General features: G+C 43.8%; 2 protein-coding genes across 4 annotated transcripts in view; one reads left to right on the forward strand and one right to left on the reverse strand.

The window, feature by feature from the left end:
• Positions 1-2,785: 2,785 nt before the first annotated feature.
• LOC125755431 (cuticle collagen 13-like) lies at positions 2,786-6,821 on the reverse strand. The gene is made up of 2 exons (XM_049112446.1): positions 6,378-6,821; positions 2,786-4,379 (listed from the first exon to the last, which is right to left on the reverse strand). The coding sequence occupies exons 1-2, from the start codon at positions 6,674-6,676 to the stop codon at positions 4,304-4,306; spliced, it is 375 nt and encodes a 124-aa protein (XP_048968403.1). The 5' UTR covers positions 6,677-6,821; the 3' UTR covers positions 2,786-4,303.
• SCCPDH (saccharopine dehydrogenase (putative)) overlaps positions 5,857-18,357 on the forward strand; it is a 43,297-nt gene continuing 30,796 nt past the window's right edge. The window contains exons 1-4 of one of the 3 annotated variants that reach the window (XM_025430628.3): positions 5,857-6,198; positions 7,747-7,859; positions 13,650-13,730; positions 16,085-16,214. In XM_025430628.3, coding sequence (XP_025286413.1) covers positions 6,009-6,198; positions 7,747-7,859; positions 13,650-13,730; positions 16,085-16,214 — 514 coding nt within the window. In that variant the 5' untranslated portion in view covers positions 5,857-6,008. Of the gene's footprint in view, positions 6,199-6,978; positions 7,186-7,746; positions 7,860-13,649; positions 13,731-16,084; positions 16,215-18,357 lie in introns of those variants that run through there. The other 2 variants (XM_025430630.3, XM_049112445.1) reach the window with 2 other exon arrangements.

Raw genomic sequence — 18,357 nt, forward strand, 5'->3', positions numbered from 1 at the left:
AGCACAGAGGGCTGAGGCTCCGACTTCATGAAGATGGTGGCCAGCAGCCTCATCTGCAAGCCAACCTTGTCTTTTCTGGTTGGACCAGGGGGCTTTCCTTCTCCTTGGTGCTACCCTGAGAAACCAAATGATCCTCTGTGTTGGTCCCTGGGGAAGAAGGAATCCCTTGTCAATCCTTCAGGTGGAGGATTACTTCAGGAAAAGCCTGACCTTCTGGGGCTGCTCAATGCAAAAGCAAATTTTTCCATGACGCCCGTCACCATAGATCCGGCCTGCTTTTGGGCTTGAAATAAATGGACACATACAGATTTACTCTTTCTTTCCAAGATTTTCTCTGCTCACATTAGAGTTTGTGAGATTTATACATATTGTTGTGTGTTAAATGGATCAAAAAACATGCCATGGGGGCAACAGGAACCTGGTCTTGGGGGCAGGACTACAGGTGGTGAGGCATGATTCCCACAACTGCCCCTCTACCCCTCCTGCAAAGCCAGCCTCTGCTCCTTTTTAAAAATTATGACACTAGGATGCCTCAGTGGCTCAGTGGTTCAGTATCTGCCTTTGGCTCAGGGCGTGGTCCTGGGGTCCTAGGATTGAGTCCCACATTGGGCTCCCCTCGGGGAGCCTGCTTCTCCCTCTGCCTATGTATCAGCCTCTCTCTCTCTGTCATGAATAATTAAAATCTTTAAAACAAAATTTTGATGCTAAAAGGAACATATACTTGTTTTAAAAGACCACAAGTTTTAACAATATAGAAAGGTAAACATTTTAAAGTAAAAGTCCCTTTCTGCTCGCATAATTCATACAAATCCACTTCCCAGTAATAATAACCAGCACTGCTAATAATAGCTTACATTTACTGAACAGTTACTATATGTAAGGCATGTTCCCAAGCATTTTACCGCGATTGCTTTATGAAGATTTGTCATGTATTCTTCCCATTGTTTTATATGGATATACGCATATCCTTTTCATATTAAGTAAAGGATTTATGCTCTCATATTATTAGTAAACTTGTTCTTTTCACTTACAAAGTATCTTGGACAATTTCTGGATCACAACACATATGTCTTCCTCATTCTTCTTCACTTGCATAGTTGGTATTGAATGGATTTGGGACCATACTTTATTAAACAAGTCCTCTGGGGGCACCTGGTTGGCTCAGTAGGTTAAGCTTCTATATTCAGCTTGGATTGTGATCCCAGAGTCCTGGGATAGAGCCCCTGTATTGGGCTCCCTGGTCAATGGGGTATCTGCTTCTCCCTCTCCCTTTGTCCCTCCCCCCTGCTCATGCTTGCTCTCTTTCTGAAGTAAATAAAATCTTTGCAAAAAATTCTTCTGGCACCTCGGTGGCTCAGTGGTTGAGTGTCTGCCGTTGGCTCAGGTCGTGATCCTGGGGTCCTAGGATTGAGTCCCGCATCAGGCTCCCTTTAGGGAGCCTGCTTCTCTCTCTGCCTCTCTCTCTGTATCTCTCATGAATGAATAAATAAAGTCTTTTTAAAAAAAGCGTCCTCTGATGAAGGATATTTTAGTCATTTCTAGTTTATTACAAGTAATATTGAAATAAGCATTGTAGCATAAATGTTTTTGTAAACTTGTGCATATCTATAAGATTATTTTAAAATTGATTTTCAGGGATTCCTGTGTGGCTCAATGGTTTAGCACCTGCCTTTCACCCAGGGCATGATCCTGGAGTCCTCAGATCGAGTCCCACATCAGGCTCCCTGCATGGAGCCTGCTTCTCCCCCTGCCTCTCTCTATCTCTCATGAATAAGTAAATAAAATCTTTTTTAAAAATTTATTTTCTACTGTATTAGAATGTAAATTTTAATGTGGGCAGCAGCCTTGGTTTGTATATTTCAATATCCCCAGTATTTTATTCCTAGAGCCTAGCATATAGTAGGTGCTCAATAAGTACTCAGACACCTACCATTGCGCACCCATTCGAGGGACAAAAATTAGGAGCTTGACAATACCAACTGTAGGCCAGGCACCTGGATGGTTGAGTCGACTGAGCATCTGACTTCGGCTCAGGTCATGATCTCAGGGTCCTGGGATCATGTCCCGCCTAGAGTGGTGGAGCCCTGCATTGGGCACTGCCCTTATCGGGAGGTCTGCTTCTTCCTCTCCTACTCTCTCTCTCTCAAATAAATAAATAAATAAATAAATAAATAAATAAATAAATAAATAAAATCTTTAAAAAAATACCAACTGTTGGCATGGATGTGAAGCAACAGAATCCTCATATCCTGCTGAGAGTGTAAGTCAGTACTTTGTTTTGGAAAGCAAATTGATAACATCTAATATGTGTGTACTCTATATCTAACTATTTCATTCTTAGGTATATATTAAGATATACTTTTGTGCATGTGCTCAAGGAGACAGTTGCAAGAATTCCATGATTGCATTCTACAAAAGCAGTGCACAAAATTGTTCAAAAGCCTGTAGCATTATATTAGTCACCTTCCACAAATGCATACCACACGTTATTTTTTGTTCTGAACCACTTAAAAATAAGGTGAAGAGGGACACCTGGGTGGCTCAGTGGTTGAGTGTCTGCCTTTGGGGTCCTGGGAGCGGGTCCCACATTGTGCTTCCCCCCACAGGGAGCCTGCTTCTCCTTCTGCCTCTCTCTCTCTCTGTTTCTCTCATAAAAATCTTTTTTTTTTTTTTTAAGAATAAAGTGAAGACATAGTTACCAAACAAGAAAGTTGCAAAAGGATTAGCATTCATTAAAAAATCCAAAATATACAGCCTTTCTGCACGTCTATGTCACATTGTTTTGTGTTCCTGTCCTAAATTTAAGGAAAATTTTCACAATGTCCAGAGCTGTTATGCAAAAGAAGGAGGAGGTAAAAAAAATCAAAGTATACAAAACAATACTATAATGCTTAGAAATACACATATGTATGGCAGAAACAGAAACATGGGGAATGGAATGATAAACACCAAATTTAGGCATGTGGCTACCTTGAGCATAGGAAAAGAAACATGTTCAGGGATGGATGCTCAAAGCCTTGCTATCTGGGATATTTTTCTTAAGTTGTGTGGTAGGTACACATTTGTTACTTGTTTTCTCTCTTTTGGTATGATCAATACATTTCATAATTTTAAAAAGCAGCAATTTACTCTTACTTAAATGAGAGTTCAGAAAATCAAGACTGCGTGTTAAGTCTAATTGGGTGACTTCTTGGTACTTATTAAAATACCACTTTACGTCAAAATCTGGCCCTTGTTTCTTTTTCTTTTTTTTTTTTTTAAGATTTTATTTATTTATTCGTGGGAGACACAGAGAGAGAGAGAGAGAGAGAGAGAGAGGCAGAGACACAGACAGAGGAGAAGCAGGCCCCATCCAGGAAGCCCAATGTGGAATCAATCCCGGGATTCCAGGATCACACCCTGGGCTGAAGGTAGGCGCCAAACTGCTAAGCCACCCAGGGATCCCCTGGCCCTTGTTTCTGCATCTGATGCATATAACACACAATAAATGTTCGTTGAATAAATGAATACCTGTCTCTCTCAATCTTTCTACATCAAAGCCCTACTATTTGAGTCTGGGCCAAAATCCTCTCGAAGACTCCCTCTTCGAGGTTCCCTGCCATAGTGTTGGGCATGACCAATAGGCTGTAACCAAGGGCAAGAGTCTTATTTCTTCAGGATACTTGGGTAGCTCAGTTGGTTAAATGTCTGCCTTTTGCTTGGGTCATGATCCCAGGGTCCTGGGATCAAGTCCTGCTTCAGGCTTCCTGCTCAGTGGGGAGCCTGCTTCTCTCTCTCTCCCTCTCTTGTGTGCTTGCTCTCTCTCAAATAAATAAACTCTTAAAACAAAGAGTCTTATTTCTTCTGTCCCAGAGATAGTTCCTTTCCTCATTTACCACATGTTCTGCAATTAAACTATTTATCTCCCAATTAGGGAGGGCAAGGACCTTGTCTATTTATTGTTGTGTCTATTTGAAGACTTGTCAGATAGCAGGTTGGCTGGAAATGCTTGCTGAACAGCATTACATGAAATAATATATTTCCATGTGTCTGATACAAAGGCATAAAAATGGTTAAATTATTTTTTGTTGTTTTGAATAGTTTTAGATTTACAGAAAAGTTGAAAGGATGGTACAGAGTGTTCCCTTTAACCCCTCACTATTTTCCCCCACTGTCACATCTAACACTACTTTGGTACATTCATCACATTTAAGAAACCAGTAGTGGTACGTTATTATTAACTAAATGGTCCACTTTATTCAGATTCCACTAGCTTTTCTCTGATGTCCTTTTTCCGTCCCAGGGTCTCAGCCAGGATACCATATTATATCTTGTCACCATGTCTTTTGAGGCTCCTGTAGTCTCCTGTAGTCTGTGATGTCTTCTCAGGCAGGATGGCCCTAGAAGTTTCGAGGTGTACTGGTCAGGTATTTTGTAGAATATTTATCATGCTCAGACTGCACTTACAGGGTTTGGGGGGGAAGCTCACAGAGATGAAGTATCAGCCCTATCACATGGTAGTAAAAGCATGTGCCATTAACATGCCTCGTCATTGGATCCCTGGGTGGCGCAGCGGTTTGGCGCCTGCCTTTGGCCCAGGGCGCGATCCTGGAGACCCGGGATCGAATCCCACATCGGGCTCCCGGTGCATGGAGCCTGCTTCTCCCTCTGCCTGTGTCTCTGCCTCTCTCTCTCTCTGTGTGACTATCATAAAAAAATTTTAAAAAATGCCTCGTCATTGATGGTGTTAACCTTGTTCATTTGGCTGGGGTAGTGTTTACCAGGTTTTTCTATTGTAAAGCTATTCCCTCCCTCCTCTTTCCATATTCTACTCTTTGGAACAAGTGTGAAAATTAATAAAAGGAAGCCACCTTTAGAAGAGAATGGAGAGGCCAGTAGGGGAGGTCTCACTCCCTGCCACTCTTGTCAATGGCAGACCCAACTGGGACAGGAGGACCTTGAAAGTAGATGCCATCCACGCAGGAGGAAGACAGGTTGCCCTGGCAACTGCCCAGCCGAGGAGAGACTGTCACAGCTCAGCCTACGAGAAGCTACTACACTCTGAGCTCCCAGTTTTTTCCAAAGCACTTTTTATGAAATCCTTCCTGATCTCCCCCATTTCATCTACAGATAAGAGCTCTCCTCCTTTGTTCTGGGGACTTGCATCTGATTTTGCCAGAGCTCATTTGTCCAGGATTGCAATTTTCTGCTATTTCCGAATAAACCCATTTTTGCCGCTGAAATAGCTGCGTTATTTTTGAGGTTAACATAAGTCACTAGGCAGTTTCCTACATCCAAAGGGGGAGGCGTTAAGCTCCTCTCCTGGAGGAGGTAGTAACTACGCCATTATTTGGACTTCTTCCCTGCTAGGAGATGTCTCCGCTCCCGTGTGCATTTACAAATGTACTTATGTATATTAAAAACGCTTCAGGATAGATGAGTAACAGCTCAAGAAACTTATTTCTTTTGCATTTTGAGGCTCTCCCTAGCTTCCCAGCTCCGAGGCAGGACGGCTCTGGAAGCTGTTTTCCCAGGGAGCCGCAGGGCAGTGACAACCCCGAAGGGGGGCCCCGGGGCGGTGGCGGGGTCGCGGCTTGCGGACTGGGGCCCCAGAGCGCACTGGCCTCCAGCTGCCCTGGCTTCGCAGACACTCGAGGGGCATCGCGCTCGTGGGACAGTTGTCGGAGGGCGCGGAAGCTCCAGACTCCAGGAAATCTCGGCTGACTCCCTCCAGGTGCAACGCCCTCCCGGGGCGGGGGGGGGGGGGGGCCCACAGGTCGCGGCGTGGGCGGGGCGAGTGGGCGCGTGGGCGGGGCGAGTGGGCGCGTGGGCGGGGCGGGGCGGGGCCCTTAAGCGGCGGCGCGCGGGGCGTGTCGGGAGCGCGGCTTGCAGGCGGCAGTGGCGGCGGCTGCGGCGGCGGCCGCGACGGAGGCGGTTGCTGCGCCCGGTACTGGGGGCGCTGCGTGAGGCGCAGGCGCAGGCGCGGTGGACTGTGCCCTCTCCGGGCCTCGGCTCGCCGTGGGCTCGTCATGGCGACCCAGGAGAGGCCGTACCGCCTGGTGGTGCTGGGCGCCTCCGGCTTCACCGGCCAGTTCGTGGCCCAGGAGGTGGCCCGGGAGCAGGTGGTCCGGGAGCAGAACCCGCGCCTGCCCTGGGCGGTGGCGGGCCGCTCCCGGGAGAAGCTGCAGCGAGTGCTGGACAGGGCCGCCCTGAAGCTGGGTAAAGGGGCGGGGGGGGGGGCGGCTTCCCGCCGGGGCCCGGGGTCGGGCCGCCCGCAGCGAGAGTGGGTCCTTCGGGGGAGGCGCCCGGGGCGGTGCGGGCCGGCCCGGGGCGGCGAGCGGCGCCGGGGGGCGGGGGCGGGGGCGGGGGGGTCGTGGCTCGGTGCCCCCCAGACCCACCGGCGCGGACGCGTGTCCCCTCCGTCGGCGCCTCCTTCCGAGCGTGGCGGGCCCCGCGGGCCGGGCGGCGAGGACGTCGGCCTCCGAGCGGGGGCCCGCGGGGCGGACGCGCCTCCAGCCCTGGGGGCGGGAGAGGAGGGCCTTGGCGTCCCCGGGATCCGCCGGCCTCGCCCTTCGCCCCGGGGTTGGAAGTGGGCGAGGAGGCTTCGCAGGTTTTCGGAACGCTGTGGCCCTCGTGTTTCCCTTGCTTGCTGGCTGGCGAGTCGCCGTTGCGCGCCCTTCCTCTCAGCATCATTCATTGCGCTTGGTTTTCCGACGCGGCCTTTGGCGCGCGGGGCCCCGCCCCACGGCCCCCAGCACACCCGCGGCACCTGCGTTCTCCTGGGCCCCCGTCGCGCCGCTCGCTGCACCCTGAGCCCGGAGGAGAGGATCCCTCTGCTGCCACCGCCAACACACACAGTCGTGACCAAAGAGCTTCTTGGTGCTTTTAGTTTCTTTTACTTTTTCAAAAGAAATAAATTTCACTGTTAAAATACATTCTTCCTTTTTTTAAATTTTTTTTAATTTTTTTTTAATTTTCCTGCCCGACAAATTCAGCTGACCAGGTGCAGCCTACCTACCTGGCCATTCCTAATGCCCAGACTCAGTTCTTGTGGGGAACACACCTTGACCCATCAAAACCTGCATGCCACTAATTCCAGCGATTTACTTATTATGAGCCTAAAATGAGTGTTCTTTCCTAGACTGGTTTCTACCTTGGAGCTCTTGCTTGTTCCTATGTTGACGTTGACAACCCTGCTGTACCCTGGTATTTTGTCATGTGTAATTGCTTAGTCGTTGATGGGAAACTTTTTATAATGGAATTCTCCATAGAGAGGAAATCAGGACAGTCATCTACTCAATATCCAAACGATTGTAAAATATTTTACGCAGGGTTATTGTTGGCATATTGCTTAAGTTAGATTTTTTTTCAAGGCAACTGATGTTTTCTCTAGCAATCTGTAGCATTAGCTCCATTTTTCTCCTAGCCTTTTCTTTCTTTAACCTGTTTTTTAAAAAAAATTTATTTATTTATTCATGAGAGACACGCAGAGACAGAGAGAGGCAGAGACACAGGCAGAGGGAGAAGCAGGCTCCATGCAGGGAGCCCGATGTGGGACTCGATCCTGGGACTCCAGGATCTCGCCCTGGGCTAAAGGCGGTGCTAAACCGCTGAGCCACCTGGGCTGCCCTTAACCTAGTTTTAACAAGTTTTAGCTCTTGTCTGTACATTTAGTAAATCTGCCATCCCTGATTACTATACAAAGAAGATCTGGAAGATCTAATACTGTATCAGAATTTGCTTCAGACGATTTATTTCTTATTCCAGGAAGACCGACTCTCCCGTCCGAAGTTGGAATAATAATTTGTGATATCACGAATCCAGCCTCACTAGATGAAATGGCTAAACAGGCAGCGGTTGTCCTCAACTGTGTGGGACCAGTAAGTCATCCACCCTGTTTTGTGTGGGAACAAACAATGTATTCATTTCCAGCAGAATCTGGTATTTGATATTCCAGAGGAACATAAGGACAGGGGACAGAAGAGTTGGTTCAGGGCTTCAACCCCACGAGGGGGAGTTTTCACTGCTTGTGAGGAGCCAGTGGATGTGACCAGAGGCTCCTGAGAGAGACACAGGCTCTCTGTGACACCATCTCAGGGATTGTGTCCTGGTTTGTTAATTGGCAGCTATCATTGGCCAGCTTTTTTTTTTTTTTCTTACTGCATGCTTAAGTAAAAAATGTTGAGCATGTACCCCTGATATATTTTTATTTATTGATAAATGATATTTCTGTATTATTTATAAACTAAATACTCATTGAATATTCATTATATGTAAAACTGCTCTGGTGTAGATACCTGAGACAGAAGGCTGAACCAAACTGAAACTCCCTCACGGAGCTTACCATCCAGTGGGGGAGACAGAAACATAAAGTTTAGTTGTAGGTAGTGAGAAGCGCTTTGAAGAAAAATCAAACCGGATAAGGAGACTGAAGGATTGGCACATCAGTCTCTGTGAGGTGGGTGGCCAGGGAAGGTCTCTGTGAGGACCTCACATTTGTGTACAGCCCTGAGGGAAGTGAGGAGGCTGACGTGTGGGAGTATTTGAGGAGCAGGATGTTCCAGGGAAGAGCAGACACGAATGTGAGAGAGGGCAATGTTTTCTTGCCCTCTTGAGAGAGGGTTTGAGTTTTCTTGTAAGTGCGACGGAGTCTTTGAATGGTTGAAAGAAAGAGCGTGAGCTGATTGGCGGTTTTGTAGTTCTTGTCTTCTGACAGAAAGAAGGCAAGAGGGGACCAGCAGGGGAATGGTCCAGGCAAGCTGATCACAGGATGGGGGTGGAAGAGGTGGAGAGAAGCAGTTGGGGTGGGGACAGAGGGTGCTTTGAGGCTAGAATCCCCCCCCCTCCTTTTTGCTGTTTGTTCTGGATGTGAGGGACACACTCTTGGCCTGTGTCCCAGGGGAATGTCGGTGACATTTACTGACCTGAGGAAGCCATCACAATTGTCAAAACATTTGGAAACTAAGCATCTAGAAGATTGACAATAATGTTTTAAATGAAAGCGGAACTGTTTTTTGATTATCAAGTAAAAATGTATTTAAATTGTTTATTTAGATTAATCTCATTCCTAATTAGCTTTGATTCTGTCTGTGCTCTCTTGCTACAACCATTCTCTTATGTCCACCCTTGGCCAACCTCCTTGCCCTTCCCACCTCAGTGCTCTGGAAAAATCCAAAACTGGTGTGTGGGTGGGTGGGTGGGTGTATGGGTGTTATTTATTTATTTGTTTTTAGTTTCAGGGGTAGAGGTCAGTGATTCATGAGTTGCATAGACCACCCAGTGCTCATTCCATCACATGCCCTCCTTCATGCCCATCACCCAGTGACCCCGTCCCCCCACTCCCTCCCCTGCAGCGACTCTCAGTTTGTTTCTTAGAGTTAAGAGTCTCTTAGGGTTTGTCTCCCTTTCTGTTTTCCTCTTCTTTTGTTTTTTCTTCCCTTCCCTTGTATTCATCTGTTTTGTTTCTTAAATTCCACATATGGGTGAGATCATACAATATTTGTCTCTCTCTGACTGACTTCTTTTTCTTTTATTTTTTTAAAGATGAGGGACACTTATTCATGAGAGACACAGAGAGAGGAGCAGAGACATAGAGGGAGAAGCAGGCTCCCTGAGGGGAGCCCGATGTGGGACTCGATCCCAGAAACCTGGGATCGTGATCTGTGCCAAAGGCAGACATTCAACCACTGAGCACCCAGGTGCCCCTGACTGACTTATTTTGCGCAGCATAACATGTTATTGCAAATGGCAAGATCTCATTCTTTCTGATGGCTGAGTAATATTTCATTGTGTATCTACCACCTCTTCATCCACTCATCTGTCGCTGGACATCTGGGCTTTTTCTATAGTTTGGCTATTGTGGATATTGCTGCTGTAAACAGTGGGTTGCAGGTGCCCCTTTGAATCTCCAAAACTGGTTTTTCCGGTTATACCAACCCTGTGTATCTTACCTGAACTTGAACCCCCATTAGCCAGTAATCTAGTAGCCCTGGAGATCTGTGCATCCCCTTGTTGCGGGTCCTGCTTTGAATAGTGGTTTCAGGCCTCAGCACCTCTAGCAGCCCTGCTCTCCCAGACCTGTCTTTCTCTGACTGTCTGAAGCAGCTTTGTGTCTTCTTTTTCTTCATGTTTTCAGTATCCTGTTCCTCTTTCCTCACTGATCTGATAATTTTGCTTTTTTGTTTTGTTTTGTTTTTTACTTTGGCAATGGAAGCTGTCAAGAGAGAATTTCTCCAGCTGCATACTGTATTACCCTGACTCTGCCTTATCTGTTTTGAGAAAAGACTGTCCCTGCTCCTCACAGGTGCAGGATCTGAGGACCTCATGTTGACATTTTTATCACATTCTCCCTCTTTACTGATCTGTTTCTGTGCCCCATTTTTAGCAAAACTCCTTGAAAGTGTTCTTTCTCCTTCCTACGTCCACTTTCTCAGCTCCTATGCCATCCTAAACCACTGTTGCCAGGCTTCTGCACACCTCCCTGGTCTGCTTTGCCCCTCGCCAGCTCTTGGTTCTCACCTTGATCCAAGCTCCTGGTATTTACCCTCCTCGATCTCGTCTTCCTGCATGTGGTTTCTGAGGTCTGGCCCTTCCCTGATTTTCCACCTGCCTACCAGCTCTGTCCCTGTCCTTTCTGTTGGGTCTTCTCATCTTCCTCTAAGTACCAGAGGCTCAGAGCTCAAGCCTTACAAACTCTTCTCTGTTTACACTCTCCAAGCTGGTTTTTTAAAAAAATTATTAGTATTGTAATAAAGTGTACATAACCAAAATGACCATTTTAACCATTTCTAAGTGTCCAATTCGATGGCATTTGGTACATTGGGAGTGTCCTGTAATCCTCACTATCTTATCTTCAGAACTTGGCATCATCCCAGACAGAAGCTCTTAACTGGGTCAGGTTTGTTTTTGTTTGTGTTTTTTTAAAGAAATCTTTGTGCTTCCTACTTTACCATTTTGGGCCAGCGTTTTTTAACAGTATTTAACAACACTAACATTCGGTAGTGTAAATCAGTTTAGTGAGTTGAGGCTCAATATTAAAAAGAAAACAATCAGATGAAACTAAAATAGAAAATAGGCTGAATTACTCATAATATAGATCAGTTAGAAATATTTGTATACTGGCTACTATGTGAAATGGATTTCTCAGCAGGGGTTGTGGTCAAAAAAACATTTTGAATGCCGTAGCTTTAAATGCCATCTGTATGCTGATGATGCCTGTGTTATCTCCAGTGAGGACTGCCCCTAGACTTCAGGTTGGTAGCTCCAGTTACCCTCTTAATGTTTCTCCTTGGGTTGTTCACAGGCATCTGAGTCTCTAAGTTTTTGCCCCCAAACCTCCTTCCTAGGCTCTCCTGGGATTGTCATTTTCACTTTGCCAGTTAGGATCGTTACCTGCTTTTTTGTTTGTTCTTAACTATTTGTCCATCTTGTGAAGGTTTGTTTAGTTAAAAACCAAATGATATCTGTAAAACTATCTAGGCATGTGTTAAGCATTAGATTGAAATATACTGGAAATGAATGAATGAGAGTGTCACTGGGGCCCCCTTTGTGTATGGGACTCTCCTAGGCTGCCCTCAGGATCCCTTTTGTAGCTTCCATTCAACACGTGACTACTTCCCATGGCCCAGGGAACATGCTGAGGTCAATTCATGTATTCACTATTAATAAAACTTTCTCTTTTTCTTTGTGTTTCCTATAAAAAGTAACACAAATAAATATACTGATATTTATTTCCACAGCTAACGCCTGGGTTAGAAGCTATAAGCTAATTGGCTTCACTGGGGAGAAATGTCTTCTCTGAGATCAAGGATTGTTACTGTTTGCCCATTTATCTCATAAAAGTACAAGAGTAGAAGTAGAAAAAAAAAAAAAAAAACCCCAATACGTACTAATATAGGGACATTAATGCATTAGTGCAGAAGCCTCAACCTCAGGTTGTCCGGAGGAGAGGCAGGCCAGCTGAGACAGAATACAGTGTGGGGAATGGGAGTGCTGTGGCAAATAAGGAAGCGTATACTCTTTCCAGAAGGAGTTGTTATTTCCTAAAGCTCATAATGCTTTACTGCGTGTACCAGTACTTCTAGAAAAAACGAGTAGTCATCAGGCTGTAGCTTACTAGCTGAGCACGAGAAGTTAACCCAAGGCCAGACAGCTGGCACAGGAGGGGCCAGGAGCAAACCCTGCAACCCCAAGCAGGGGAGGGGACTCCACGTAGTGGAGGATGAAGAAACAGCACGTTTAGGAAACGACTGGGAGGTTAGAGCTGCCAGGATATGGGGATTAAGGGGTTGTGGTGTGACCCGATGCTTTTTTGTGAGATACTGAGAGGTTTATACTTTATTATTATTATTATTATTTTTTTTGGTTTATACTTTATACTGTAGTGAATACAGGCACTGCAGAACTAGTGAAGGATTCTGAGAGAGAGAGATGTAGATATCTGTGCGTGTGTTGTATACACATTATGGAAACAAAGGTGACATCAGATTTTTATTTTAGGATAATAATTTGGCGTTTCTCTAGAGATGGGGCTACCTAGGCTGCAGTGAAGCCTGTTACTATGTGTAGTAAATCACATGAGCGGCGGTAAGGGTGTGAATTTAGATTTGGATGGGTAGAGGGGAAGAGACTGATTGGGTAAAACTTGGCGACTTCCAGGGTAGGTGGAGTCAAAAACAGCTTCTAGGTTTCTCACTTGAACTTTGTGGAGAGTGATGTCATTTATAGTAACAAAAAACTTTCTCCTCTTCTTGTTTGTGTTTTTTTGGCTAGAAATACCAGTAGCCCCCATGTCCATTGGCCCTCTTGTCTGTCTAATCGGCAAGCCCAGTCATTTCTGCCTCTTTAATAATCTCATCCTTGCTCTAGAGCCATCCCCATCATTTCTTACCAGCCATGGGTTTCGTTTTCTAGCACGGCAGGCAGAGTAATGTGTGTTTTTATAAGCCTAACACCACTGTCTTACTTAAAATTCTCTAGGGGAGCCTAGTAATCCAGAAAAGTTCAGTCTTGCTAGCATGATGCTAATGATCCTTCCTGACCTGGCCCCAGTGTTGCTTTCCAGGCCCGTCTCCTGTCACTCTTTCAACTATGCTTTGCTTCAGATATCCTTACCCTTTTTCACACCTTTACATATACTTGTTCTTTTATTTGGATTTTTCTTTTCCTGGCAGATCCTTATTCTGCAGAATTCAACTCAAATGAATTACCTGTTCTGTAAAACTTCCTGTTTGGTTTTCAGTTAGAGGTTAGCACACTTTGCTCTGATTCCACCGAGTCTTTGTTTACACCGTAAGAAGTGGCATGGCTCAGTCATGTGATTTTCTCAATTTATCTTTTGACTACTTTATTAATATTTGATTCTTAATAACCAGGACTATACTTGCAAAACTCAATGGCATTTCATTTGTTTAAGCTTGCTAAGTAAGGGGCACCTGGGGGGTTCAATCAGTTCACTGTCCAACTCTTGATTTCAGCTTAGCTCATGATCTTGGGGTCCTGAGATCGAGCCCCACATTGGGCTCTGCACTCAGTGAACAGTTAGCGTGAAATTCTCTCTCTCCCTTTTGTTCTACCTCCACCCCCGCCATGTGCTCATTTTCTCTCTCTCCTTCTCTCGAATAAATAAATCTTTAAGCTTGCTAAACTGTTGGTTTTCTTTATTCCCCCAGTATCGGTTTTATGGAGAACCTGTGATAAAAGCATGTATTGAAAATGGAACCAGCTGTATTGACATCTGTGGAGAACCTCAGGTATGTAAAATGAAAAAGAGAAAATGGAATTAACAAGTCAAATTCTTGTTGAAGTAGAAAATATTTGGTGCAGTCTTACAGACCTGTTTTCGAAGTTGATGACCCCTTCCTGATGTTAAGAGATGGTGTTCTGTTGACGGCTTGAAGGAGAGTGTGATGGTCAGGTCTTTTCTTTGGTTTTCTTGAATTTTTTTCTTCCTTAGCACCTCATTAACTCCAGGTCTTTTGTATGTAGAATGTGTTGATTTCTATAGCTGCTGCATGTTGTGCATGGAATGAATTAAAATGGTGTGCTATGTATAAATTCTTAGAATCTTACTTTTGTAACTTTTTCATAGCGAAATCCCTTTCTGTAATCACATACTTTACAACATTACAGAAAAGGCAGTGTAAAATCCTCCAAATTTAAACATTTTAGGTATTCACACTTGAGGGCTGACTGCATGCCTGATGCTCTACTAATAAAGCATTTTTTTGCGATCTGAATGTTCCACATCCCTATAAAGTTAGTATTGTCTTTCCTATTTTGTGGATGAGGAAATTGAAGCTGAGGAAGGTTAAGTCGTGCAGCTCCAGGGCCTGCCACCACTATGTAGAAGAATCAGGTTGCCTGGTCACAGGAAGTAGAGTTTCAGTAAGCTCCAAGCTACCTCAGCTCCTCAAAAACCACAGTCTCCTCTGTCCCTGCAGTCTCTGCTGTTTATCATCACCAAGGTGCCAATATAGCATACTGGAAAATGCTAAGGAAGTGTGAATTACCAAAATTGGTTCAAGTAGAGGTAGGAAACTTGAATGAAAGCAAAACCAGTTCCTGTCTTACTTTGGAAAAAAAAAATCCCAGGGCAAAGAAAATGATGAAACATTTCTATGATATTCTGTAAACTACGATAAAAGTGGTATCAAAATCTAATAAAGATCCAGACTACATAAAGAACTCTAACTTGGGAATAGTACAAATTCAAAAAACCCAATTAAAAATGAGCAAAGGGATGAGTAGAGACAAATGTCCTGTGCAAAAGAATTCCAAAGACCTTGTGTAACTCCACCCTTGAGGTGGGGAACATGACTCACCACCATGTTTGTGCACCAGACGTGGTTACTCCCAGAGAGAACAGTATGGAAGGGAGGGGAAACAGAGAGCTTTATAGTGATGGAACCTGGCAAATACTACCTCAGGTAGGTGTTCAGGGCCACCATCAACACTGAGAAGTCATGGTGATGGTACATACCCTTGATAGAATGTCATGAAATGGCCTTTACCCCTGTGGTCTCCCCTCCTCAAAGCTGTAACCCCAGGCTAGTCATGAGAAAAATTCCAATAGAGGAGCATGCTACAAAATACCTGATCAAAAGTTCTCAAAATTCTCACAGTCCTCAAAAACAAGTAGGAGAGTCTGAGAGACCATCACAACCAAGAGGAGCCTAAGTATACATGATGGCTAAATGTAATGTGGGATCTTGGGGGAGAAAAAGGACATTAGGTAAAAACTAATGAAATCTGGGTAAACTATGGACTTTAGCTAATGACAACGTTATCAGTATTAGTTCGTTAATTATAACAAATGTTAATGTAAGAGCTTTAACAATAGGAGAAACTGGGTTGGAGTACATGCACACTCCCCACTACTCAAATTTTCTGTGAACCTAAAACTGTTCTAGAAGTAATTTGTGGGACGCCCGGGTAGCTCAGCGGTTTGGCGCCACTTTCAGCCCAAGGCCTGATCCTGGAGACATGGGATTGGGTCCCACGTTGGGTTCCCTGCATGGAGCCTGCTTCTCCCTCTGCCTGTGTCTCTGCCTCTCTCTGTGTCTCTAATGAATAAATAAAAATCTTAAAAAAAAAATAAAAGTAATTTGTAAAGACAGTGGATTTGAACATCCCCTTTCCTACCACTTCTTTATCCTAAATCTCTGTGTGTGTGTGTGTGTGTGCACGCATGTGTGCGAAGATCCGTGTGTGTGTGTGTGTGTGTCTGTATGTGCGGAGACCCACTTCTGTAATTCCCTCTGAGTAATACGATTTGGGTTATATTTTTTCGCTCTCTTTGTATATTTTTGTATATTTAGGTTTTCATAATAGATACTACTTTTGCATATAAAAGTCATTCTGAAAAAGTTAATAGTGTCATTAAGTCAGATCAGCCTGTGTATCACGCTACTTGGCACATGGTAGATACACAGTAAATATTTACGGAATAAGTGAAAAACATTTTCACAGTTACTTTTTCACTATAAAGTCATATTGGTTAGCATTTTCATAATGTAATTGCTTTGTCTTTTAAGGTCTGTCATTTAATGCTGATTTAAATGTTTCTGTGTAGCTCTGATCTAGAATTTTGTCCTGAATCTTTTAGTTTCTGGAGTTAATGTATTGGAAGTATCATGAGAAAGCTGCAGAAAAAGGGGTTTATATCATCGGAAGCAGTGGCTTTGACTCCATTCCAGCAGATCTGGGCGTAATATATACCAAAAATAAGATGAACGGTAATTATCAATCAATAAGCAGTAATTGAATTCATGAAGCATTCTATATTTTTGAAAATATGGGTGTTGGCAAGGATGTGGAGGAAAAGGACCTCTAATCTACACTTGGTGAGAATGCAAACTGGTGCAGCCACTTGGAAAACAGTAGGGAGGTTCCTCAACAATTTGAAAATAGAACTAATCTACCATCCAGCAATTGCACTGCTAAATATTTACCCAGAGAATACAACACTAAATCAAAGAGATACATCCACCCCTATTTACTGCAACATTATCTACAACAGCCAAGATATGGAAGCAGCCCCAGTGTCTGTCAATTGATGAATGGATAAATAAGTGATATATGTGCATACATACACACACTTCAGCTGTAAAAAAGCATGAGATCTTGCCATTTGCAACAACATGGATGGAGCTGGAGAGTATTATGCTAAGAAGTAAGTTAGAGAAAGACACACCATATGATCTCACTCATGTGAGATTTAAGACACAAGCAAAGAGGGGAAAAAGGAGACAAACCAAGAAATAGACACTTAACTACAGAGAACACATTGATGGTGGTCATCAGAGGAGGATCCAGGCAGATGGGTGAAAGAGGTGATGGGGATTAAGGGGTGTACTTGTCATGATGAGTACCAGGTAATTAAAATAAAAACTTTTAAAAAAAAGAAGATAATGGGTGATAGCAATAGATATGCAATTTGAAAGAAAAGAAAGACATTTGCAGGATTACTAAGCTTCCGGAGTTGACTGGAAATGCCAGCTCTACTCTCCACTGAGAAAATGAACAGAGTTCTGTGTCTTAACAGATATTATGCTCTTCTTGAAAGCTGTATGATGTAAATAATACCAGTTTAGAAATAAAAATCCTTTATCTTAAAAAAATGGAAAAAAAAATCAGTGTTATGGTAAACAGCGGAAGTTACTAATGTCATGCATATTTTAAAAGGGTCCATTTAGAAAATGACATGAAACAGGTAACTCCAGTATCATATAAACTGTTCTAGAGCTTAAAAATATGGGAACTATTTCAGTTTATATTGAAAAATTAACTCAAAGTAAAGCCCCAGATAGCACCAGAAAAAGAAGAAAGCTACAAATGAGTTTTGCTTTGTGAAATTAGTAGTCAAAAAGTGCTAAATAAAGTTTTAATAAATATTCAATGGAATTTTTAAAGAATAATATATCAAGACCAAGGTTTATTAGGAAATTATATAATCATCAATCAGACTATTGAAGATGAAAAGCTAGATGCTCATCTCAGTACATGATTTGAAAATTTATGCCATTTACTGATTGCAGATTTTTAGGAATTTAGGAATAGAAAACTTTATTAACATAATAGATGCTGGAAAGCAGTAGCCAATATCATACTCAGTGAGGAACACTAGAACCATTCCAAAGAGAACATGAATTGAACATCTTTTTTTTTTTTTAATTTTATTTATTTATTTATGAGAGAGAGAGGCAGAGACACAGGCAGAGGGAGGAGAAGCAGGCTCCCTGTGGGGAGCCCGATGTGGGAATAGATCCCAGGACCCTGGGATCACACCCTGAGCCAAAGGCAGACGCTCAACCACTGAGCCACCCAGGCATCCCAGAACGTCCTTTTTTTTTTTTTTTTTTTTTTTTTTTAAGGTTTGTTTATTTGAGAGAGAGAGTTTGCATGTGCAGTTGCATGCACGCCAAGGTGGGAGGGGTGGAGAGAGAGGGAGAGAGAGTTCCAAGCAAACTCCACGCTAACTGCGGAGCCCAACTCAGGATTGATCCTAGGACCCTGAGATAATGGCCTGAGCTGAAACCAAGAGTGAGTTGCTTAACTGACTGAGCCACACAGGTGCCCCCGAACTGAACATCTTTAAAATACAGAGTCTTCACGTCATGGGCATGGTAGATCCCCATTTATCAAAAAATACTTTTAAGTTTCTAAAGTTCAGCTATTTTCGTTATGATGGTTTTACATATTTCTTACTAAGACTGTTTTTAAATATTTGGTAGTTTCTGTTACTTTGAACACCTTCTTTTCAGGGAGAAATATTACTTTAAGACTTGTTTAAAAACTTTGTTTTCAAATACTGAATGCTAAGAGTGAGTGTTAGCAAGTGCCCCAGCTGATTGTTTGGTACAAGTGACCCACGTCTTA

The sequence above is a fragment of the Canis lupus genome, chromosome 7 (assembly GCF_003254725.2).
Source record: "Canis lupus dingo isolate Sandy chromosome 7, ASM325472v2, whole genome shotgun sequence".
Classification (NCBI taxonomy): Eukaryota; Metazoa; Chordata; class Mammalia; order Carnivora; family Canidae; genus Canis; species Canis lupus.